The sequence below is a fragment of the Erythrolamprus reginae genome, chromosome 3 (assembly GCF_031021105.1).
Source record: "Erythrolamprus reginae isolate rEryReg1 chromosome 3, rEryReg1.hap1, whole genome shotgun sequence".
Lineage (NCBI taxonomy): Eukaryota > Metazoa > Chordata > Lepidosauria > Squamata > Dipsadidae > Erythrolamprus > Erythrolamprus reginae.
Genome location: NC_091952.1, coordinates 171,175,149 through 171,200,663, shown reverse-complemented (window position 1 = coordinate 171,200,663; position 25,515 = coordinate 171,175,149). Strand labels below are relative to the sequence as shown.

The 25,515-nt window shown below is 39.3% G+C and overlaps 1 protein-coding gene across 1 annotated transcript in view; it reads right to left on the bottom strand.

Moving 5' to 3' along the window:
- MYLK4 (myosin light chain kinase family member 4) overlaps positions 1-25,515 on the bottom strand; it is a 114,687-nt gene that overhangs the window by 12,152 nt on the left and 77,020 nt on the right. Inside the window, exons 4-13 of the mRNA XM_070747159.1 lie at positions 24,349-24,775; positions 21,361-21,635; positions 19,105-19,210; positions 17,881-17,974; positions 12,148-12,257; positions 9,471-9,612; positions 6,355-6,425; positions 4,747-4,875; positions 1,561-1,713; positions 683-761 (exon numbers count right to left, since the gene is read on the bottom strand). Of these exons, the coding sequence (XP_070603260.1) occupies positions 683-761; positions 1,561-1,713; positions 4,747-4,875; positions 6,355-6,425; positions 9,471-9,612; positions 12,148-12,257; positions 17,881-17,974; positions 19,105-19,210; positions 21,361-21,635; positions 24,349-24,775 (1,586 nt within the window). The remainder of the gene's footprint in view (positions 1-682; positions 762-1,560; positions 1,714-4,746; positions 4,876-6,354; positions 6,426-9,470; positions 9,613-12,147; positions 12,258-17,880; positions 17,975-19,104; positions 19,211-21,360; positions 21,636-24,348; positions 24,776-25,515) is intronic.

Sequence of the window (25,515 nt, the reverse complement as noted above, 5' to 3'; positions counted from 1 at the left end):
GGGAGTTGAAGTCCACAAATCTTAAAGTTGCCAAGTTTGAAGACCTCTGCTTTGGAGCCTGGGGAGGGTGAAACACGAGCCTACTGGGCCCACCAGAAGTTGGAAAACAGGCTGTTTCCAGCCTTCAAAGGGCCTCTGGGGGGAGGGGAAGATGATTTCACCCGCTCCAGGCATTGAATTATGGGAGTGGGCACTCACACATGTGCGATAGCATGCGTGCACTCGAGGAATAAAAGGTTTGCCATCACTGGTACAGGGTTTCCTGCTTGTGCAGGGGGTTGGACTAGAAGACCCTCAAGGTCCCTTCCAACTCTGTTATTCTGTTACAGGCAAGATAATTAACCAAATTATCTAACCATACGACCAGGGCTACATTCATATTTCAAGTTACACACTCGCATGTACCTGCAAATACTGTATGAATATATTTCGCAAGAAGTTGCTCACAATCATAATTTACGGGATAATAGTGAATTATAATAACAAAGATAATAACCCTATTTTAGTGGGGACCTGACAGTGAATATCCTCCGTAGTGTCTCCCACACATCCCCATTGATCCCACTGCAATAATCTGGTCATCAAATAGTAGAAACGAATAGGAGACTAATGTATAGTGATCAGCCTAATTCTTCATTCAAAGAGATAAAAGCAAATAACAATTTTGATCAGATCTACAAACCTTAGCTTTCAGTTTGCAATGGAGTGTTTGGTTGGACAACCAAGGATGTTTTAAAGCTGCACCTGCACTTATTCTCCAGCTAAATAGAAAAAACAACAAGGCTGTCATGTGATACAATATGTATACAGGAAATTTTAAATACTTAAATCTGATATTTGCTTGTGTGTTCGTGTTTTAAAATAATAGAGGTAACAGCAACAGACAGCTTTAGCTTGAGCTTTGAATATGAAAAAAAAAAGCAAAGGATGTTCTTACGTTTGACACTTAGGGCAAAAGTATAGGTTCATTATTCAAGTTCTTCAGTAGCAAGCTGAACAATTTCATTCTGGGTGAAAACTCACCATATAAGAGAATCAGTTGTAAGTCACATTTTTCAGCACCATTATAACTTCAAATGGACACTAGCCAAATGGCTGTACGTTAAGGACTACCTAATCCTAATTAGTGATTTCTGGAATTTCTTTTTCTTAGAACTTGGTCGCTTTTATGGTGTTCCTATTCTTCCTCTTCGGGCCAATTCAATCATCCTCATTAGTAGCATGGTTCAGGTTTATTAATAAAATAAAACAACTTAGTCATATTATGTAACTAGTATCTAACTAGTAATATCTGCCTTATCCTAAATAACCTTTTACTAAAATTCAAATAGTTTCCATTTTTGGCATATCATGAATTTGTTTTCTTTCTTATTTGTTTTAGTAGTCTTAATGTAATTCTGTAACACATTATCATTTTTCTGTATTTCTAATGGAACTGAGCAGACAACATATTAAAAACAAATATTGCATATTAAAAATAATATTACATATTAAAAACAAACACTACATATTAAAAATAATATTATACATTAAAAACAAATATTACAGGTGTGCAATTACCATTTTTCTTTGATAAGAAGCTTAGAGATGAAATCTTTGGCTTCTTCAGACACATTGGTAAATTCTTCAACTTCAAAGTCCCACCTGCAAGCCAGGATGTTGTTCAAAGTCTCATTGTCATCATCACCCAGAAAAGGAGATAATCCACTAATCCTATAGGAAGGGAAAGGAAAGCCCATATTCATTAAGCATAACGTAACATTTCTGAACCATGCACCTCCCTCAGAGAGGGACTCTGGACAGTGTTCAATAAACATTTTAAAATATAAAAACAGTATATATTAATTATTTTTTAAAAGAGGAATAGAATCTAGCTAGAGGTATAACAAGCAGGAAGAGGGAGGTTATGATCCCGCTATATAGAGCTCTGGTGAGACCACATTTGGAATACTGTGTTCAGTTCTGGAGACCTCACCTACAAAAAGATATTGACAGAATTGAATGGGTCCAAAGACGGGCTACAAGAATGGTGGAAGGTCTTAAGCATAAAACATATCAGGAAAGACTTAATGAACTCAATCTGTATAGTCTGGAGGACAGAAGGAAAAGGGGGGACATGATCGAAACATTTAAATATGCTAAAGGGTTAAATAAGGTCCAGGAGGGAAGTGCTTTTAATAGGAAAGTGAACACAAGAACAAAGGGACACAATCTGAAGTTAGTTGGGGGAAAGATCAAAAGCAACATGAGAAAATATTATTTTACTGAAAGAGTAGTAGATCCTTGGAACAAACTTCCAGCAGACGTGGTGGATAAATCCACAGTAACTGAATTTAAACATGCCTGGGATAAACATGTATCCACCCTAAGATAAAATACAGAAAATAGTATAAGGGCAGACTAGATGGACCATGAGGTCTTTTTCTGCCGTCAGACTTCTATGTTTCTATGTTTCTATCTAAAAGGAGGCAAGGTTGATTCAACGCTATTTTAAAAAGTAGTGAAAAGGTGAAAAGAGTTCTCTCAGAGTACCAACCAGCCCTAAAGCTGCAGGCCTTTTTAGATTCCCAAATGAGGGTGGCTTGCCTTACCTCTGTGGGAGTGTGGCTATTCCACAAAGAGGGGACAACAGCAGAGAAGGTTATCTTCCTGGACCCTGATGTTCTGGTTTCTAGTAGAAATTTAGCAATTACAAATAACTCCTCTTAAATGCATCATTTCATGAATAAAGAAACTCCATTTATTTCTCTGCTCTCCTGTAATTCAACACATTCCATACAGGCACTCGGTCCTTATCTCTCTTAGCTGCATTTCTCACATTCCTTCTCCTGCTCCACTTAACAAGATTTATTTTCCTAACAGCATGATTTTAAAAAACAACAACAGAACTGACGGTTAACAACACAGAATCCTTTTACTTACTTTAACGCGGCAAAAACCACATCCATTTTCCCTTCGGCAACATTGAAACTCCACCCTTCTCCACTGACCCCCTGACGTGCCAAATACATCACTACAGTATTTAACCCATTCTTCTCCTTAATATCTTCTTCCAGACCTCTGTTTTTTACGTTTTTGGACCCTTCTGAATTTAGGGTTAACCCAGTGAGCGTCTGATTCTCCCTCGCTAGATCCTGAACTCATAGCCCCATCCTGTGGCTGGCCTCCCACCTGTTCTACTACCTGTAACCCCAGGCCCCCCCACTAATTCATAACCACTATCTGAATCTGAGTCCTCAATATCTTCATCCTCCTCCCACTGATCAGGAGTATGTACAACACCTGCCAGCTAGGATTCTTTAATTGACGTGGTCTGCAACATACTTTCTCAACATGACAGGGTTTTGTTGACTACCCATAGCATTATTAGGAGTCTTCTCCAACATCAACATTCAAAATCAATTCTGTACTGCTTCTACTTTAAAACTTTTGCTTCTATAAAGTTTCATAGGGAATGTGATAGCTGTCAGGATCAGTACTGACCTGATGTAATATCCCAATGTAGGAAGAAAGATTGTAATTAATATAATGATTATAACAAGTAAAAAATGCTGAGTCACCATGAATCTACAGAGTGCTGTAACGTGATTGGTAGATAAATGTATAAAATGTAATGCACCTTTGCATAGGTGTGGCATGTGGCTTGTGGCTTGTTGTGGGTGGTTTGTGGTAGGTGACTTGTTGTGAATTGTGGGTGGCTTATTGTACTAGTAAGATAGTTATAGTGTAAATAGAATAGTTTTTGCTATGAAGAAGTAAAATATTTTCCAATATTTTATTGAACTCCAGCTACATTGTATTTATTCAAGACTTCAATCTTGGTCTATGGCTGGCTGGTTCTGCAAAACGCTATGCTAACAATAGCTTGCATGATTATGATATTTATAGGCATCGACACATCATGGTGTTTGAATTTGTTTTCCAAGGTCTTCATTCCTATTCTAGTTTGCAGTGTATTTCTCGATAGTTGATTTATTTTACAGTTGATCATAGATCCCAAAAGACATTATCACGGTATCTTCATTTTAACTTCAATGCCCAACAGCTGTATCTGTTGTCATTAATTTGTTCTTCTTTCTATTTAATTTTAGTCACTTTTTTTACTCTGCTCCTTGTTTTTCATTAATAGAGGTTTTTCATTATATTTTCAGCTGTCACAGTAACATCACCAACATAGAACTAATTCTGTGATTTCCTGGCTTCAGCATCAGCCAATGATGTTTTTTCTCTCTCATCTTCTCTTCATAATCAAGCTTCATAAGCTAAAATCTTTATAAACAATTTCGTGATATCTGAGTTAGTCCAAGATGTCCACAATGTGTTTTTTTTTAAACTGCATGAATTCAACACAAAAAGAAACTTAAAGATATTCCAGATGGGAAGTTTATGTTATCAATCACAAAGTATTATGTCATCATTTTTTCCCCTACAAAACAGGTTCTCTAATATGTGAAATAATAGAAGATGTTCTCAGAAAATGTGATCCACTTGGAACATCTTATTCCCTCCTGCTGGAGTGAAGTCAGATCTAGCCCTCCTTATCTTCTATAATAGCTTAATGTCCTGGTTCTGTCAGTCAGCTTGGGGCTCCAACAGAAGGGTTTCAAATTGGGGGTGGTTCATTAACAACAGATCCTAGCCCCTTCCAATAAAATTCTATGACCCAATAAAGTTATGTGACTGCACAATAAACATTTCATCTGGAAGCACCCACAACCATAATATTTCGACTTTAGTTCAACTTACAACATGTAGGCAATGACACCAATACTCCACATATCAGTAGGAAAAGAAACAAAATCATAGTTCACAACTTCAGGAGCAAGAAATTCTGGGGTACCAAAGTTGACCTTAAGTTTTTCCCTTTGTTTGTATCTAAGAAAAAAAAACAGGAAAAAAAATAAACAGCAAATATGGCTTTATATCACATAATAATAATTCAACAATTTTTCTAGCTAGCAATTCTAATTTTCCAAATAGTCACCATCAGGAAATAGCAAGGTAGAGAAAATTTCTTTAGGATTTTAAGTATCTAAGAAGGAGAATCTGATCAGGTTATTTATCAGGTTTTTTTTTTAATTGATGGGAGAAGTTAGAGGGAAGGACACCATGGTTGATAGTACCAAAGACTGCTGAGAAATCCAGGAGAATCAGAATGGTAGCATAATTTTGATTCCCTTCTCTCCAGAAGTCATGAATAAATTTTATTTATTTTTGTCAATTGCGCATTGGTAATATACAAAGAGATAACAAAATTTATATGCATGATTTTGATACTTAATAATAGAGAAACATTAGGGCAGGGATGGTAGGCATACCTGTGCACTTATGCACGCCCCTTACTGACCTCTTAGGAATCAGGTAAGCTCAACAGTGGACAGTGTAGGAGTAAAGTTTTGAGGGTTAGGTGATGATACTACAGAGTCAGGGAGTAGTTCATGCATTAACTACTCGGTTGCTAAAGTCGTATTTCCTACAGTTGAATTTAGAGCGGTTTACTTTGAGTTTGTATCTGTTGTGTGCTTGTGTATTGTTGTGGTTGAAGCTAAAACAGTCATCAACAGGAAGGACATTGTAGCAGATGATTTTATGGGCTATGCTTAGGTCATGTTTAAGGCGATGTAGTTCTAAGCTTTCTAAGCCTAGGATTTCAAGTATGGTTGCGTAGGGTATTCTGCTGCAAGTAGAGGAGTGGAGGGCTCTTCTCGTAAAGTATCTCTGGACACTTTCTAATGTGACCAATGTTGGTTCAGTGCTGTGCCTTGCCCTGAACCCAGGTTGAAAAAGTCCAGAAAATGTGCTTTGTCTTGGGTTCTTTGTAACTGAGAGCCAAACACATTCTCAACAACCTTCCCTAAGGGAGAAGGTTGAAGACAGGATGAACGTTCTCAAATACTATTTGGGTCTAAGAATGGCCTCTTAAGAAGGGCTTAAGATCTAACTTATACTGTTAAATAAGTGCCACTTGCAAGTGCTGAAGGCTTTCAGAATGAAAGGGTCACTTTCATGACTTTTACCCATGATTTTGGCCTCATTAGAAAATCCGTCACTGTTTATTGTTCTAGCCCCTTTCCCACTCCAAGAAGAACATAATTCACTGGCTAATTATTTGAGTTGATTTTTAAAATGACAGAAGAAATAATAGCACACAGAACCTTCCTATGAAAATTTTGGGTCCCAAGTCCTACAGTATCCAATCTAGAGCAATGTTATCCAAGGTCAACCCTCTTCTAATAGACTAATGACAGTTCACTTCTTATTTAATCTTGTTTATCCCCAAAACATGACATTGAACTGAAATGTCATTAGTTGAGAAAAATGAGAACTGCTGACTGTTGGATTAAAAGAACATACCTTCTTGCCAGCCCAAAGTCAATAATCTTTATTTGATATACCTCTCGATTCACACACAAGATATTCTCAGGCTGTGAGAAGAAAAAAAAAAGGCACATTTATGAGAAATGGTGAAAGAAATGCTCTGGGATCAGTGTTAAAAATACACCAGAGCATAAAAATACACATCTGGGTGCTGGTGTTTTATAGCAGGTTAGGCTCTGTGGATACATCAAACTATAATCATGTGGTATTTGAGGCTGGAAACACTCCACCAGGGCAGTATTTCCCTTGTGGTGGCCTTTCTGTTTGGCAGAATACAGAAATTTGAGATAAAGGATTCATTAGTGAGCTTTCAGAAAGGAAATGAAAGCACTCTGGCTGGTTTCAGGAAGTCAGGGACTGTAATTTGCAGTCCATTGTGTGCTGATATCGGGGTATTTCAGAAAACATCGCTTTAATACTTTTCTGTGTAGTTGAACTTCTTAGTTTATTCTTCAACAAGTCAATGTCTCACTGATTAATACCAGGCAAATTTGTGGACTATCCAGAAATAAAATTAAAGCAATTAACTAATACTGTATAGGGTGATAAAAAACCAATTGTAGGTAAACAGGTGAATTATTCAAATGCTGTTTTCATTGGTACTGCTTCCTAGATTAATGATGGACTCAAACTTTCAAATGTTACTTACAAGTTTAGTTAAACATTAGGGGGTTTTATTTGTAACATCAGCTTTCTAACAACCCCAAATTTATAAATATTTAAAGAGAAATATATCATGAACATTTATGTCATAGAAATATTCCAAAGTAAATTTTATCTGGTTTGGGCTGAATCCCCAAAGCAGATAAAATACAGAATTAATCAGATTTTTATTTAAGTTACACTCATAAAACTAAATATTCCAACATCTGATAAAAATACAGAACTAGGTAATGTAGCAAATTGATATTCTATTAAGCAAATTGGTAATTAAAAACTACTTTAGCCAATGAAGTAAGTATCAACAAAAAGGAAAAATTGATATTGCCTCTCTTCGAATCCAGACTTGGTGGTTTTTGCAAAGAGAGGTTTGGCATGAACAAAAATTAGATTTTCCTTTGGCCACAGGCAACTGAGTTTTTCCTAATGGTTTTAGTGTTATAGAACTGAAAACAGAGTGACATTCAAGTAACATAATATGCGTTCATTCTCACCAGGTTATTCAATTATTTGGGATCACATTCAGAAAGCTAAGTAGCCAAATTCATGGCTCAAGTTTAGAGACAACCAAGGCACTGAATGCCTAAATAAATAAACATATAGAATGCAACAAGGCTCAACAGTTGCTCTTCCTAGAGGAAGATAACTTCAGGAACATTTCTTGATTCAATGGAGAGTACGGTTTGACATCTGCTACAGCCTCACCATTAAATGTATGCATCTTAAATTCATATTATTTAGAAAATACCCATATTGTATGGCTGTATTATTATTATTATTATTATTATTATTATTATTATTATTATCATCATCATCATCATCATCATCATCCTTCTCATCTTTTTTACCACCTCTCTTATTGGTATCATTATTATTATCATTATTATTACTCTGCTGTTTTGCAAGTGTTTCTGTACTGGGAACAAATTCCTTATGTGTTCCTTGGCCACACTTGGCCAAATAAAGTATTTTTTTCTATATACAGTGGTGATAGAATTTGTCCCTGATATTATCATCATCAGTAGAGGTCCTCAAGGTTTGGGGTTCTACAATCTCCTGAAGGATTTGAAATGTCATTAGAACCATCATTAGAAAGGCACAAAAAAGAATGTTATTCCTGAATCAACTCAGGAAATTCAATTTCAGACTGTCCAAGGAAATGTTGAACTTCAAACAAATGGTTATCCAACATCTTCTTTAAAACTTCCAGTGTTAAAGCATTCACAACTTCTGGAGTCAAGTTGTTCCACTGATTAATTATTTTAACTGTCAGGAAATTTGTCCTGAGTTCTAAGTTGCTTCTCTCCTTGATTAGTTTCCACCCATTGCCTCTTGTTCTACCCTCAGGTGTTTTGGAGAATAGCCTGACTCCTTGTTCTTTGTGGCAGCCCCTGAGATATTGGAACACTGGTATGATGACTCCCCTAGTCCTTCCTTTCATTAAACTAGACATCCATACCAGCAAATATATTTGGGCACATCAAGTGTTAAAATTCAGGCCTGTTGGCAAAGCCAGGTTTAACAGCTTTTCGAAAAGCCAGTAAAGTGGGAGCAGTGCAAACATCGGTAGGGAGCCGGTTCCATAGAGCTGGAGCAGCAACAGAAAAGGCCCTCCCCCGCTGTCCCGCCAACCTACATTGTTTAGTCGACGGAACCTGGAGGAGGCCGATTCTGTACGATCTAATAGGTCTCTGGGAGGTTTGTGGCAGGAGACGGTGCTGTAAATAGTCAGGCTCTAAGCCATGGAGGCTTTATAGGCTTTAATATGCTTCTATTATCTGAAAGTTGAGTCTATTCATGATACTCAGAACTCCAAATCAAAAAGGGCCATTAACTACAATCATAACACTGAGTTCTCAGATATTCAGTCTAGTATGTACAGTGATACCTTGTCTTACAAACTTAATTGGTTCCGGGACAAGGTTCTTAAGGTGAGAAGTTTGTAAGACAAAACAATGCTCCCCATAGGAATCAATGGAAAAGCGATTAATGCGTGCAAGTCCAAAATTCACCCCTTTTGCCAGCTGAAGCAGCCGTTTTTGTGCTGCTGGGATTCCCCTGAGGCTCCCCTCCCTGGGAAACCCCACCTCCAGACTTCCATTGCTAGCAAAGCGCTCATTTTTGCGCTGCTGGGATTCCCCTGCTGGGATTCCCCTGCAGCATCACAAAAACATGGAAGTCCAGAGGTGGGGTTTCCCATGGAGGGGAGCCTCAGGGGAATCCCAGCAGCACAAAAACGGATTCTTTGCTGGCAACGGAAGTCCGGAGGCGGGGCATCCCAGCGGCGGCGGTGAGTTTGTAAGGTGAAAATAGTTTGTAAGAAGAGGCAAAAAAATCTTAAATCCCAGGTTTGTATCTCGAAAAGTTTGTATGACGAGGCATCACTGTATATACATTTTTTTTGCATAGGAAATACAACAAATGCACAGAACCTTCAAGTCCAAATGAAGAATATACATTTGATGCAAGTACTGGATCCCATCACATATTTGCTTTATGAATAAGATGGCATCCAACTCTGTCAGTTTGGAGTTCTCATCAAGAATCCGATCAAACAGTTCTCCTCCTTCGACACTGAAAAGACAGACACATAGGCTTAGTTGGTCATTCAATGTGCTGAAAATTTCACATCCAAGAACAATATTCTCCAAACTGGCATGCTCCCCGTGTCCATACTATCTAGGATTAATAAGAAAAACTAGAATTGGGGAAGGCTGGTCAGAAATGTGTGCTTCTCATGTGACACTGTACATGCACATTCCCATGTGACTATGTACATAGATCCTCATATATTGGGGTAGGTACAAAACAAACAAGCTGCAACAAACCTTTCAGGACTTGGTTATTACATGATTTAGAACAGAGGTCCTCAAACATTTTACACAGGGGGCCAGTTCACTGTCCCTCGGACTGTTGGAGGGCCAAACTATATAAAAAAACTATGAACAAATCCCTATGCACACTGCACATACCTTGTTTTAAAGTAAAAAACAAAATGGGAACATACTATTTAGAGTGGGGAGAAGATCTGACATTCATATATGTTTATGTTTTGTTTTTAATTTTCTTTTGTTGACATCTGATTGGCTATACAAGGTTTTCTTGGCTTATGAAAAATGTATAAAGAAAGAAGGAAGCACTTTGGCATAATGGTTAATAAGTTAGAAATATAATTGGTGTTGCACCTTTTGAAGGAACATTAAGGAGGGAATTTAATTAAAAGAAAATGAATGTAACTGGATGACAAAATTAGAAAAAAAAACTTTTGCAACTTTTTTGATGATTGATATTAGCTACTAACAAAATACCGCATTTTATTCATGAAAAATTAGATGGTACACTGTGTTGTTTGAATGTATGTTGAGAGAAAAATTTAAAAAAATTACCCCCCCTCAACAGTCCTTCCTTCCTCTGTCCCTCCATTCATTTCATTCTTCCTTCCTTCCTTCCTTTCTTCCTTGTTCTCTCCATTTCTCCTTCCTTCCTTTTTTCCTTCCTTCCTTCCCTCCTTCATTCCTCTCCACTTCTGCTTCCCTACCTCTCTTTCCCTTTTCTTTCTTTCTCTCTCTCTCTTTTCCCTGTGCTCTTGTCACTCACTGGCGGGCCGGATAAATGGCCGCAGTGGGCCGCATGTGGCCCGCGGGCCGTAGTTTGGGGACCGCTGATTTAGAATATGGTTTTTTATAATAATTACAAAACAAAGCATCAACAGCCTTATGTTTTTTTGAAGGTGAAGAACATCAAGAGCTGAACATCAAGAGATTGTCATATGGTTTTCAGTGAGTAAACATTTACTGTAAACCATGGATGTACAGAAATCTAAGTATGGCATTTCTTGTCCAAATAATGAGATTTATTTTAGCATTCTTCAAGCAGAGATAGAGAGGGAGAGAGATGACTGGTTTAAGAATATGACCCTCTAATGCATTAACCACATACCATATTTTTCAGTGTATAAGACACACCTTTTTCCTCCCTAAAAGAGGCTGATAATTTGGGTGCGTATTATGCTCTAAATGTAGCTTTTTTTCAGCCCTAACTAGCTGCTAATGATCTTACCAGTTCTTACCTTGCAGGCTCTTTCATTATTTCTCTCTGCGAATAATGTTTTCCAAGCCCCAGGTCTTTGCAGGGCTTTTTCCCCCATTGGTCTAACTTGCTCCAAATAACCAGCCCTAACCAGGTGCTAATGATGTTCCCAGCTCTTCCCAGCTAGCAAGCTCTTTCATTGTGACTCTCTGCAAAGAAGAATGTTTACCAAACCCTAAGTCTTTGCAGGATTTTTTCCATTGCTCTACTTGCTCCAAATGTTTCTTTCCAGGTGCTAATGATGTTCCCAGCTTTTACTGGTTTGCAAGCTCTTTCATTGTTACTCTCTCAGAATATTTTTTTTAAGGTCTTAACCAGGGGATAAAATAATGTGCTGAAGCTGACCAGACTAAGGACGCTAGCCAGATGAATACCTGGTAAGCAGATTCCTTTCCTTATTTTCCTCCCCCAAAACTAAGGTGCGTCTTATATTATGGTGCATCTTACACTACGAAAAATACAGTACTTCAATACTAATGCATATGCTTTATATGCAAACTTATATCCCTGATATCTCTAAACACATTTGACTGAAAATGTTGCCAATATAGTTCATAGTTGCAACTTCCCCTTCCCCTTGTCAGGATACCCTTTCCTTATAAAGTTGCATATAAAAATTTAAATATCAAATTGTTAAGTACCGTTAAGTATGTCAAAGGAAACTGGAAGATGTAGGTTAGAACTGACCAGCTGTGCAAACTACAGAAGATGTCTATATCCTCTAAACGTATCCTCTATCCTGTAAAAGATAACTACAATTGCTGGGTTTAGCATGTTGACTGAGTAGGGCAGAAGTCTTCAAACTTGGCAAACTTAAGACTTGTGGACTTCAACTCCCAGGATTCTCTAGAATGCTAGGCAAAGCTGGCTGGAGAATTCTGGGAGTTGAAGTCCACAAGTCTTAAAATTGCCAAGTTTGGGGACCTCTGGAGTAGGGAATGAGGAGAATCACATTAAAGGCTTTGGTTCCAGTACACAGCTAAGAAAGATAAGCAGAACATGCATCTAATTGACACATACTATTCCATAATAAGGATAATATCATTTTTTGATTCAAAAGCATCATAGAGTTGAATGATGTTCACGTGGGTCAATTGATTCATGATATTAATCTCATTTTTTACTTCCTCCTGCAAAGAAAAAAAAGAATGTTGTTACACTTGAGGAGAACATAGCAAAAACCTTGATGCCATCTTTAGTATTGTGGATTTTCCTGCTTCCTTGTATTTGTTAAACCCTAAGCACCCTTTCCCAATGCAATGTGATCCCAAAGTGCTGAACCCCGCTTGGTGGAAATATCAACCACCAGAGTTCGTAATAGACAGACCAGGTTTTATCTAAATTTTATTTGGTATCTACAGTGCTTCAAATTGCACAGGGCAACTAAACGAATAATAATAATAATAATAATAATAATTATTATTATTATTATTATAATAATAATAATAATAATAATAATAATAATTATTATTATTATTATTATTATTATTATTATTATTATTATTATTATTATTATTATTTTATTAGGTTTGTATGCTGCCCCTCTCCAAGACTCGGGGCGGCTCACAGAAGTAATAAAACAATATACAGTAACAAATCTAATATTAAAAGTCTAAAAACCCATTATTTAAAAAGCATACACACAAATATACCATACATAAAACTACATTGGCAAGGGGAGATATCTCAGTTCCCCCATGCCTGATGGCAGAGGTGGGCTTTAAGGACTTTACGAAAGGCAAGGAGGGTGGGGGCAATCCTAATCTCCGAGGGAGAACTGGTTCCAGAGGGTCAGGGCCGCCACAGAAAAGGCTCTTCCCCTAGGTCCTGCCAGCCGACATTGTTTAGTCGACGGGACCTGCAGAAGGCCAACTCTGTTTAACCCAAGTCTTTAGTGCTATATCTGGCATTGTGAGGTTATAGATCAGAGAGCAGAAGCCATGGGAAATATTTTTCTCTATGATTTCAAGAGCAACTGCAATTCAAAAGTCATGACTGTCATTCTTTGGGTCTCTACTCAGGTAGACATGACTTCTGCTTCATCTGCTGAGCTAGAAGTACTTCGAACTACTCAGGCAGTTTTTTTAGACACCCCCCCCCCCGAAAGAAACCTACTTTATATTGTTGGTCAGGTGAACTTTCTATAATAGTTAAACTGGCAAGCTGAGTGCCATTCCAGAAAAGGAATAGGGAAAGCCATTGAGGTGTGTCCAAGGATGAGAAAAAAAATATCTTAAGGTCTTTACAGGAAAGAGCAGGAGAGAAAGGTGTTGTGGTTAGCTCTGGCCCAGCTCCTGCCCCAAGGACTGTGGATGTGGGGGAGACATCCACATGCTGCAGGCCTGTTTTGCCCCCGGTGGAATCTGCTGATGAAGGCTCCTCTGACCAAGAAGACATGAGTGACAGGGAGGAGGAGAGTGTGGCAGACAGCGCAGAAGGAGATCAATTATGTAGCTCCTCCTTGGATTCAGAACAAGAGTTAATGATACAGCCACGCATGCGGAGAGCGATGCATAGGCAACAACAACTGAGAGATTATTATCAAAGAAAATGAGGCCACCTGTGGTTGGGTGGGGCTGTGGTAATTAGTGAGTCTGCTATAAATAGCAGCCTGTGGGTTTGGCCATTGTGGAGGATTATCTGATCGTTGTGTTTCCTGACTGCTTTACTGACTTTGACTTTTTGTGTGCTGATTTTTCCCCGCTTTGAAACTAAACCAGAGCAAAGTGTGTTTCACTTTGTGAAAGAAGAAGGACTGTGAATTGCCTCACAGCTGCAAGCTAAGTATCACAGAACTGATAAGGGACTTGTACAAATTACCAGTTTGGTTGGAGACGAGTGCTCTTTGCTATACCAAAAGAGGGCTTGGTTTAAGTGAATTTTCATTATAAAGAGCATTGTTTTGAATTTTCAAACGTGTGTATGTCTGAAATTTGTACCTGTGAATTTTTGGGAGGATTCTACCAGAGAGCTCGACAGAACAGAAAGGTATATGAGTTAAATCCTGAACTTGCTTGCTTAGAGACGATGAGAGGGGGGGTGGGGGAGAGAGAATCTGATCTTCTGAGTATATGCAATTTCTTTCTAATCTAAAATGCAATAACCTGTCTAGGAGAAGTATCAATCTTTTGGGCATCTGTTATTCCCTAGTTCCTAAGTATAGAATTAAGTTTCCAGAATACAGTAATGGAGAATTACAACTGTGGCTGATCTAAGATCTGAGTCTCAAGGGGATTTTTGTTTTTTTCTTCTTCTTGACAACAATGGCTTGCCATTTCTGCCTTCCAAGTTTTTTAAACTACTTCGATCTAGTTTATAGCATGGTATTCCTATGTGGCTTCCCACCCAAGTATAAAGAATGCTTAACTTTTAATTCCAAAGCGGAGTGTTGAGGCACTCTGCAGTGAAGCTTGTTGTTAGAGAAATGAGCAAAAGCTGAGAAAAGAGAGTTAAGATTTTCTTCCCAAAATAATAATGTGAAAGAAGTTACAATAGAAAGCTTAGAACTGCGGCGCCTAAAACACGATTTAAGTATTGCCCACAAGATCATATGCTGCAATGTCCTACCGGTCAATGACTACTTCAGCTTCAACCGCAACAACACAAGAGCACACAACAGATTCAAACTTAATATTAACCGCTACAAACTTGACTGTAAAAAATATGACTTTAACAATCGAGTTTGTTTGTTTGTTTATTTATTTATTTGTTTGTTTGTTTGTTTTTTTGGTTTTTTTTTGTTTGTTTATTTATTTATTTATTTATTTATTTATTTATTTATTTATTTATTTATTTATTTATTTTTGTATGCCGCCCCTCTCCGCAGACTCGGGGCGGCTCACAAGTGAAAAGGGAAAAAACAGTTTACAACAAATCTAAATTTCTACTAAAAACATTTAAAAGAAACCCCATTTTCTAAACACACATACATACACACATACCATTCATAAATTGTATATGCCCGGGGGAGATGTCTAGTTCCCCCATGCCTGACAACACAGGTGGGTCCTAAGGAGCTTACGAAAGGCAAGGAGAGTAGGGGCAGTACTAATCTCCGGGGGGAGTTGGTTCCAGAGGGTTGGGGCCGCCACAGAGAAGGCTCTTCCCCTGGGGCCCGCCAACCGACATTGTTTAGTTGACGGGACCCGGAGAAGGCCCACTCTGTGGGACCTAATCGGTCGCTGGGATTTGTGCGGCAGAAGGCGGTCTCATAGATACCCTGGTCTGGTGCCATGAAGAGCTTTATAGGTGATAACCAACACTTTGAATTGTGACCGGAAGTTGATCAGCAACCAATGCAGACTGCAGAGTGCTGGTGAAACATAGGCATACCTAAGTAGGCCTATGACTGCTCTCGCAGCTGCATTCTGCACGATCTGAAGTTTCCGAACACTTTTCAAAGGTAGCCCCAAGTAGAGAGCATTACAGTAGTCGAACCTCGAGGTGATGAGGGCATGAGTGACTGTGAGTAGTGAGTCCCGGTCCAGATAGGGTCGCAACTGGTGCACCAGGCGAACCTGGGCAAACGCCCCCCTCGCCACAGCTGAAAGATGGTTCTCTAATGTGAGCTGTGGATCGAGGAGGACGCCCAAGTTGCGGACCCTCTCCGAGGGGGTCAATAATTCCCCCCCAGGGTAATGGAAGGACAGGTGGAATTGTCCTTGGGAGGCAAAACCCACAGCCACTCCGTCTTATCCGGGTTGAGTTTGAGTCTGTTGACACCCATCCAGGCCCCAACAGCCTCCAGACACCGGCACATCACTTCCACTGCTTCGTTGACTGGACATGGGGTGGAGATGTAAAGCTGGGTATCATCAGCGTACTGATGATACCTCACCCCATGCCCTTGGATGATCTCACCCAGCGGTTTCATGTAGATATTGAATAGCAGGGGGGAGAGGACCGACCCCTGAGGCACCCCACAAGGGAGAGACCTCGGAGTCGACCTCTGACCCCCCACTAACACCGACTGCGACCGACCGGAGAGGTAGGAGGAGAACCACTGAAGAACAGTGCCTCCCACCCCCAACCCCTCCAGCCGGTGCAGAAGGATACCATGGTCGATGGTATTGAAAGCCGCTGAGAGGTCAAGAAGCACCAGGACAGAGGATAAACCCCTGTCCCGGGCCCGCCAGAGATCATCCATCAACGCGACCAAAGCAGTTTCCGTGCTGTAACCGGGCCTGAAACCCGACTGCTGGGGACCTAGATAATCGGCTTCTTCCAAGGACCGCTGAGCTGGAGTGCCACCACCTTCTCGACAACCTTCCCCATAAAGGGAAGGTTGGAGAGTGGCCGGTAGTTATTAAGTACGGCTGTGTCCAGGGAAGGCTTCTTGAGGAGGGGGCACACAAGCGCCTCTTTATAGGAAGATGGAAAGGATCCCCTCCCCAAGGAAGTGTTGATAATCTCCTGGACCCATCTCCGTGTCACCTCTCTGCTGGCCGAAACCAGCCAGGAGGGACACGGATCCAGTAAACAGGTGGCGGAACTCACAGCTCCAATGGCCTTGTCCACTTCATCAGGTGTCACCAGATCAAACTCTTCCCAGACAGGTGGACAAGTACGTGCCCCAGTCACCTCAACTGACTCGTTGTCAGCCGACTCTGTTTTCCAATTGGAGTCGAGGTCCGCCCGGATCTGAGCGATTTTATCAGCAAAAAACGTGTTAAAATCCTCGGCACTACTCTGAAAGGGCTCCCCAACTCCCCTCTGTTTAAGAAGGGAGCGGGTCACCCTAAACAGAGTGGCCGGGCGGGATTCTGCTGATGCAATCAAGGCGGCATGATACGCGCATCTTGCCGCCTTGAGCGCCACTTTGTAAGTCTTAATAAAAGCTCTTACAAGTGTTCGATCAGATTCAGACTTACTCTTCCTCTATCGCTTCTCTAGACGTCTCTTCTGGCGTTTCAACTCCCAGAGCTCCTCGTTGAACCATGGAGCTCTACGGGGTCTAGCGCCACGGAGAGGTCGCAAAGGTGCAATCCGATCAAGAGCCTCCGCTGCAGCCTTGTTCCAGGCTTCCGCAAGAGACTCCGCCGAGTTGTTGAAGCGTGGAACTCATTACCGGACTCAATAGTGTCAACCCCTAACCCCCAACATTTCTCCCTTAGACTATCCACGATTGACCTCTCCAGGTTTCTAAGAGGTCAGTAAGGGGCATACATAAGTGCACTAGTGTGCCTTTCGTCCCCTGTCCAATTGTCTCTCCTTATCTCATATATCATATATCATTTCTTCCTTCATATATCTTCTCCTCTATTTTTACATATTATCTTTATATATATATTACTTCATGTCTATTCTCTTCCATATGTATTGTGTATTGGACAAATGAATAAATAAATAAAATAAATAAACAACCCTGATTTGTGACCTCTGCTTTATAGATTACCTAATTTGATGTTGGGGGGGGGGAGATTGAAGTGGAGACTTCAAAGGCTGCTCTTTGTACAAATAGCTAAAATCTTTACATCACACAAAAAGCCAATGCGAGTTCATCAGGAAAAAAATTATCCAGGTGAAACCAAGTCAGTAGATAACAAAGCCCACATATTGCTCTAAAGCAGGTCTATCAAACTTGCGGCCCACATGTTTGTGTCATGTACTAGTGTCATGCACTAGATGCGTCATGCACTAGCCACACACCCTCCAGGTTTAGTGAAGGGGGAAGTCCCATTATGTCATGTGACGTCACCGTGATGACATGAGTTTGACATCCCTGTTCTAAGGTATTATTCAAACCCCACTTACTTTTTCCTTTATGCACCTGGCTTTTATAATTTTGGCTGCTAACTTGAGACCTGTCTCCTTTTCTTCACATTTATACACCTGGCCAAATCGTCCACTACAGAAAGGAAAACAAAGCATAATTGAATTCAGGTGACTTTTCATTTCATTTGTTTTGAAGTGAAGACAGTCTTAGGATTAGGAGGATCATTTGCCCTGATCCTGCAAGGCTGATCTTATATAGTTAAAACATTATAATGAAAGATTTAGGAGATCAACATGATTGCTCCTATTTTCAGAAGGGAAGCAAAAAAAAATGACAATGCCCAGGCTTCTGACTGGTCACTTCGTAAATGGAGTGCTGGACAAAATAGAGTGTTAAGACCAGAAGACTTTCTGATGTTCCCAGCATTCCTTCTCATGAAAGTGTCATGCTCGGAGGTAGAATTTAGAACACTCGTTCATTTTTAGGATAAGATACAATAGAACACTTGTTTGAATTGTGAATTGATTGGTAATAGGCATAGTTCCCTCTAAGCTGAGCAGTGAGCAATCGCTCACTTAAAAATCATCATCAACTCAGAGTTTTCCAAACCTGCCCAGAAGCCGAGAGGGAAAGAGTGAGAGGGAAGGAGAGAGAGAGGAAGAGAGGAAGAGAGAAACAGATAGAAAAAAGAGAGGAAGGAAAAGAGAAAGAAAAAGAATGGGAGTAAGGAAGAGAGAAAGAAAATCAAAATCTAGTTTGAAACTAGCTCAACTATTTAAGTGGCATTTTGATATTGATAGAGTTGCCCTATTATGAGCTCACTGTTATAGACACACAGTACAATATTTTATTTTGAAATTCTCTTGAGGCAAAACAGGGTGGGTTTTTTGTTTGTTTGTTTGTTTGTTTGTTTATTTAATATTTCTGTGCCGCCCAGTCCCGAAGGGACTGCCGCTCAGACACTATACTTTTCCGCCCACCCCCCAAAAAAATTAGAGGGAACACTGGTAATAGGAAGGACTTCTTGAATTGGAAGACCACCAGAATAATCCAGGAGCAGAAACCATCAACTTTCTGTTCGGTCATCCATTTAAAATATGTAAGACATTATTATTCTGGACTAGGATGGCTAATTAATTTCTTCATTCAAATTACACTACTACTTAATCTGAACTATAGAAATCTTGGACAGTATCCAGGGATTGATCTGATTATTTTAAGAGATTCTGCATTGAATGAACTATAATTTTGGTTCAACTTACCCTCCCAAAATTTCGTTCTTGAAGATTTGATAGTAGCCACCAATCCCAGCTCTTTTTGCTTTGATGATCTTGTGATCAAAAGGAGCAGATGTTGATAGCATGTTATCTGTAAATGATAAACACAAAACGCTGCATCCAATATGAATTAAGAATTGAGAGACACTCATGCTTATTTGGATATGCATACCTTTGAGGCAACTGCCTGGACAAGATTTTAGAAGTAGTTTAGGAGAGACCAGAAGCATCGCGACAAGCCAGACTAGGAAATAGTGAAACTCTGGTGAGCTTCATGAAAACCCAGTCTGACAAACTGCTGTCGGGAGGGTGTCTTTGGACCAGAACCATCCTATAGGGATGGTGAAGAAGGAAAGGCGTCTTGGATAACCTAGAGAAGCAGGCAAGTTCCTCAATCAGTCAGAGATAGCTGTTTGGACTTGCAGAGGGGGGGGGGGACATTTTTGAATGGTTGCTACAAAGCTGGGGCAACCAGAACAAGTTTATATGCAGGAGCAGTGTTTAGACAAAGTGCTGAAACCGGGTGAGAAAGTGACCAACTCACAGGTAAATGCAGGAGAGGAGGCTTAAAATAGATAAATGAGGAACAAGAAAATAAAATAGAAGAACAACTGAAAGTAAAAAAAAACAAACTGGATGATTTCACTGCGATGTACAGGCAAGAAAAGAACTGAGAGAGGGGAATATTACTCAAAAAAGAATAAATCGAAAGGTAAAATGGGAAATACTGGGAAGAGATTAGAAAAAATTGGGGAGAATCACATGAATAATAAATTCAAAAGAGAGAAAAAGGGCTCAAGAGAAAAGATACATAAGTAAAAAGAAAAAAAGAAAAAGCTAAAGGAATGGGATAGAAGAAGAATATTAATAAGAAGTGAAATCTTTGAGACACCAAAAGTCTCACACAGAAGTACTGAGCCTCAATGATTAAAAACCCAGGGGAATTACAAATGAACTTAAAAAAATGGTTGAAGATGGATGTGAAAAGAAACTGATAATAATAATAATAACAACAACAATAATAATAATAGTAATAATAGTAATAATAATAATAATAATAATAATAATAATAATAATAATAATAATAATAATATAACGAAGAGACAAAATCAAACTGTGAAAATTACCAAGAAAAAAGAAGCCAAAGCCATGGAAGATAAAAATATCAGTAAGGAACTGGAAGAATTTCAGAGATCACTCAATAGACGAGCCATGAAGTCCTTGGAAAATTTTACTTTTTAAAATTTATTTAATTTTGTCCAATACACAATAATACACAATGAAGGTAGTAGAGAACACCTCCAAGGAAATAAAATTAGAGAAGGAATAGAAGAGAGAGTATAGGATAAATGTATAGGATAACTCAAATGCCATTAAGTCCCTAGACCCGCAACGATGACAACTTTGCGAGCCACTTTAATCCCGAGAAATTGCATGGAAGTGAAAGTTGGACTGTAAAGAAGCAGGATAGGGGGGAAAAACTGTTGGTGTTTGAAGAAGACCCCCGAGAATACTGTGGAAAGCCAAGAGAAAGAAATCAATGGCTCATCAAACAAATCAATCCAGAGCTCTCACTCTAGGGCAGTGTTTCCCAACCTTGGCAACTTGAAGATATTTGGACTTCAACTCATTCGCTGGCTGGGGAATTCTGGGAGTTGAAGTCCAAATATCTTCAAGTTGCCAAGGTTGGGAAACACTGCTCTAGAGCTCAAATTATCCTACTTCAGACTTATTATGTGAAAGCCCAGCTCTTTGGAAAAGGCTGTAATGCTGGAAGGAAAGAGAAGAGGACAAACAATAAGGTGGACCAATTTAGTTTTGGTAGCAAACAGTGCACCTTTGGGAGACATGTAAGAATAGGTCAGGAATAAATTGTCATGGAGAAAAGCTATCTGCATTGTCAATAGGAGCTGAAACAACTTGATGGCACATTTAAGTAAAATTTAATTTAATATCAAAACAACTTGCTTCCTATTTCTGTGTGTCTAGCAAAGCCCAAGCCTTAGAATCTGGTAACCAAATAAATCATTAGAAAAGTTAATGACAAGAATAAACAAAAACACAGGTAGCATTAAAACTTATTTGTTTTCTTATCCTCAGATGGAATTTTCAACTAGCATAGCTAACAATCCAAATGTTAATTCTTCTGTTAACAGAAGAATGTAGACAATGAAATACCAATGCATTCATTTTGCTTGCAATTAGTATATTATTTTGTATATTTTAAAAGCCAAGTTGTACCAATTATAAAATTATCCCCCTTTGAAGTTTCTTGCTTCACTTTGTTCTTGTTGGCAGCTGTTGATTTAGATGCGATTGTTTTTCCAGGTAAGGCAAGTTCTGTTGTTTTTGGCTTAGGTGCTTCTTTCGGTTTAAGTCCACCACTGGCCTTCGCTACATACACTTTGCTCTTCTTGTTAACATCTTTGGGAAAACTTCCTTCGTTCACACCACGCTTGATGCTGCTGGGTTGCTCATCTTTCAGAAGGAGTGAAGCTTTTTCATTTTCTTTGCGTCTGGATGAGAAGATGTTAATTATTCTAGTGTCACTTTTGGAACATTGTGGAGAAATATAAACAACCCAAATGATAAGAAGCATTTTTAAAGAGTTAATTGTTTACTACTTTTACTTTAATAATAATAGTAATAGTAACAACAACAACAACAACAACAACAACAACAACAACAACAACAGAGTTGGAAGGGACCTTGGAGGTCTTCTAGTCCAACCCCCTGCTTAGGCAGGAAACCCTACACTACTTCAGACAGATAAACATCCGGTGTTGGGGCATTCACAACTTCTGGAGGCAAGCTGTTCCACTGATAACTGTTCTGACTGTCAGGCAATTTCTCCTTAGTTCTGTTACTTCTCTCCTTGTTTAGTTTCCGCCCATTGCTTCTTCTTATACCCTCAGGTGCTTTGGAGAATAGGTTGACTCCTTCTTCTTTGTGGCAATCCCTGACATACTGAAAGACTGCTATCATGTCTCTCTTCTTTTCATTAAACTGAATATTAGCATTAAACTTAATTTTACTTTACTTTACTTTACATTTTATCATTACCTCACAAACCTCTACAATATATTGGGTTCCTCATTATATATGTGCAGAACATACTATGGATTCCATCTAACTAACAGAATATTTTTAAGGGAGATGGTTTTGGTTGAATAGAAGCATTCCATTACCTTCTCTAGAATTCAACACCTATCAAATTACTGTTATTACTAGATTTCATTATGGACATTAAGTCTTTCCATCAATTTCTTTAGTAACATGTCAACATTTATGTATGAATGTTTTCTTTGTTGTCCAAATGTTCTAAACCAACCTAATCCAACAGGAAGTTTTCTTATGCATGCTTTGTCTTTCTGATTCCTGGTTATGCCAATGAGATGGCCAAAAAATGAAAAAATAAGTCCTTGTACAATAAAAGCCAAGACTTGAGAGGATTATAAATAATGCAAGACCAACATTTGGAGCATGTATCCCACAACATGTTGAACAAGTTTTGTATTCTTGTCAACAATTGTTAGGCTAACAATTATTTCAACATCTTCTCAAGCCAATTAGAAAAAAAAAGTATAAGTTGGATAGAGCATTATTTTTAACACTGAATGCCAAGACCGGAAGGCCAACACTACAAAAAAAAAGTGTTTGTAGAGTCTTAATAGTCCAGGATTGTTTAATTCAAGAAATTCAAAATAAGAACATTCTACTCAGATGGCTAATCTGTTTCTGCTTCTCAGCTTTAATGAGGGGGTATCTATAGTTACACCAAGGAATTAATTCCTTTGTCAAACTATTCCCATATTCCATATGATGTGCCGGTGTCTGGAGGCTGTTGGGGTCTGGATGGATGTCAACAGACTCAAACTCAACCCTTGGAGTGGCTGTGGGTTTTGCCTCCCAAGGACAATTCCATCTGTCCGTCCAGAAATTATTGACCCACTCGGAGAGGGTCCACAACTTGGGCATCCTCCTCGATCCACAGCTCACATTAGAGAAAAAACTTTCAGCTGTGGCAAAGGGGGCGTTTGCCCAGGTTCGCCTGGTGCACCAGTTGCGGCCCTATTTAGACCGGGAGTCACTGCTCACAGTCACTCATGCCCTCATCACCTCGAGGTTTGACTCCTGTAATGCTCTCTACATGGGGCTACCTTTGAAAAGTGTTTGGAAACTTCAGATCGTGCAGAATGCAGCTGCGAGAGCAATCATGGGCTTTCCCAAAAATGCCCATGTAACACCAACACTCCGCAGTCTGCATTGGTTTCCGATCAGTTTCCGGTCACAATTCAAAGTGTTGGTTATCACCTATAAAGCTCTTCATGGCACCAGACCAGGGTATCTACGAGACCGCCTTCTGCCGCACAAATCACAGCGACCGGTTAGGTCGCACAGAGTGGGCCTTTTCCAGGTCCTGTCAACAAAACAATGTCGTTTAGCGGGACCCAGGGGAAGAGCCTTCTCTGTGGCGGCCCCGGCCCTCTGGAACCAACTCCCCCCAGAGATTAGAATTGCCCCCACCCTCCTTGCCTTTCGTAAACTCCTTAAAACCCATCTCTGTCGTCAAGCGTGGAGGAACTGAGACATCTCCCCCTGCCTAGGTAGTTCTAGTGCATGATATGACTGTATGTATGGTTTTTTATATATTGGGGTTCCTTGTTTTAAGATTTTTTAAATGTGTAATTGTTATCTTAGCTTTTAATTATTAGATTTGCCAATATATATTGTTTTTGTCACTGTTGTGAGCCGCCCCGAGTCTGCGGAGAGGGGCGGCATACAAATCTAATAAATACAAATACAAATACAAATATATTTCTCTTAATTCTTAACCGAAATTTATCTTTGTATAAGTTTCTCTTTGACTTTTGCCTTTGTCTGATAGTTCTTCAGAGCTACTATGTCCATTCCCCTCAATCATTTTTTTCCATGTTGGAAATAGTGGGGGTTTTGAAAACAAAACCTATTAAATGTTGTATAGTGAATCCTTGTGTGTGGATTATCTTTAAACTAATGCTCCAAAGCAGGGGTGTCAAACTCGTGGCTCACAGGCCAAATGTGTCATGTGCTGGCCATGCCCACCCCTATTTTAGTGAAGGGAAAAAAGTAACGATATGTCACGTGACATGTGTGTGTATTACAAATCCAGCTTCTACAGTTCCATAAGCACTGCATAGTGCTATAAGAATACATCTAAAGAGAGATAGTGTGGTATTAAAAACATACTTGATATCTACATCTTTTGTTGATTTTTTTCTTTGAGATGTTTTCTCTGATACTTCTGCTTTTTCAACCTTGGGAATATCTTTTCTTTTGCAATCTTCTCCCACATCCCTTGGGCTTCCTTGAGATCCGTCATGCTTCTTCACAAGTCCTGGATCATCACCTTCTGTACCTGGGCTATTTTGACTTTGGTTGGCTTCATTTCCATTCACTTCCATTGTACTCTTTCCTGAGGTCTTCTGCAGAGAGCTTTTCCAACTACTGCTATGACGTTGCTCTGCCCACTCTTTAGACTCGGAAGAGTCATGAGATTTGAGAGAATTTCTCTGAACAAGAAACGTATTTGCCTTCTCTGTATTCTCCTTGTTGAGTTTATGGACCTTTTCTATATGAGAATGTGATTCTGACTTCTCATCAGATCCATCTAGAACTAAGAAGAAGAAAAAAATACCAATGATTTCAGGGAAAAGAATACTTATGCAGCATCATCCAGCTATTCATACTACAGAAACTTAATTTCTCTTTGAAAGTCAGGGACTTTCCAATTTCTGATGTGAAGCAGTCAACCACTAAGAGTCTAAACATATTATAAAGATTACAGTATTTTCTTCTCACTCAAGGGTGCTTCTGGTTGAAGGATTCTTACCACTACTATTCATTGCTCTTCTGTTAAAAATGTTTCTATTCATTTTAGCCATGTGAAAGCATCATTTCCAAGTAGCATAGAAATGTTACAGGGAAGCAGGGAAGAAAATGTAACTCAATAATAGACATGTCTCACCTAAAGTTTTTATTTTATTTTATACATATTTATATATATATATATATATTTGTCAAACAATTATAGGATGGTAATTTGTATAAACATAACATTGGAAAAGTAATGATAAAAAGTAATGATAGGCCGTTTAGAGCGAGCGGCATATAAATGCAATAAATAAATAAAAGCCAATAGAACAGTAGGACAGGGACAGTAGGCACAATGGTGCGCTTATGCACGCCCCTTATAGACCTCTTAGAAAGGGGGAGAGGTCAATTGTAGATAATTTCAGGTTAAAGGTTTTGGGATTAGGAGTAGAGACCACAGAGTCAGATAGTGCGTTCCGGGCATTGATTACTCTATTGCTGAAGTTGTATTTTTGCAGTCTAGTTCAGAGTAGTTGACATTTA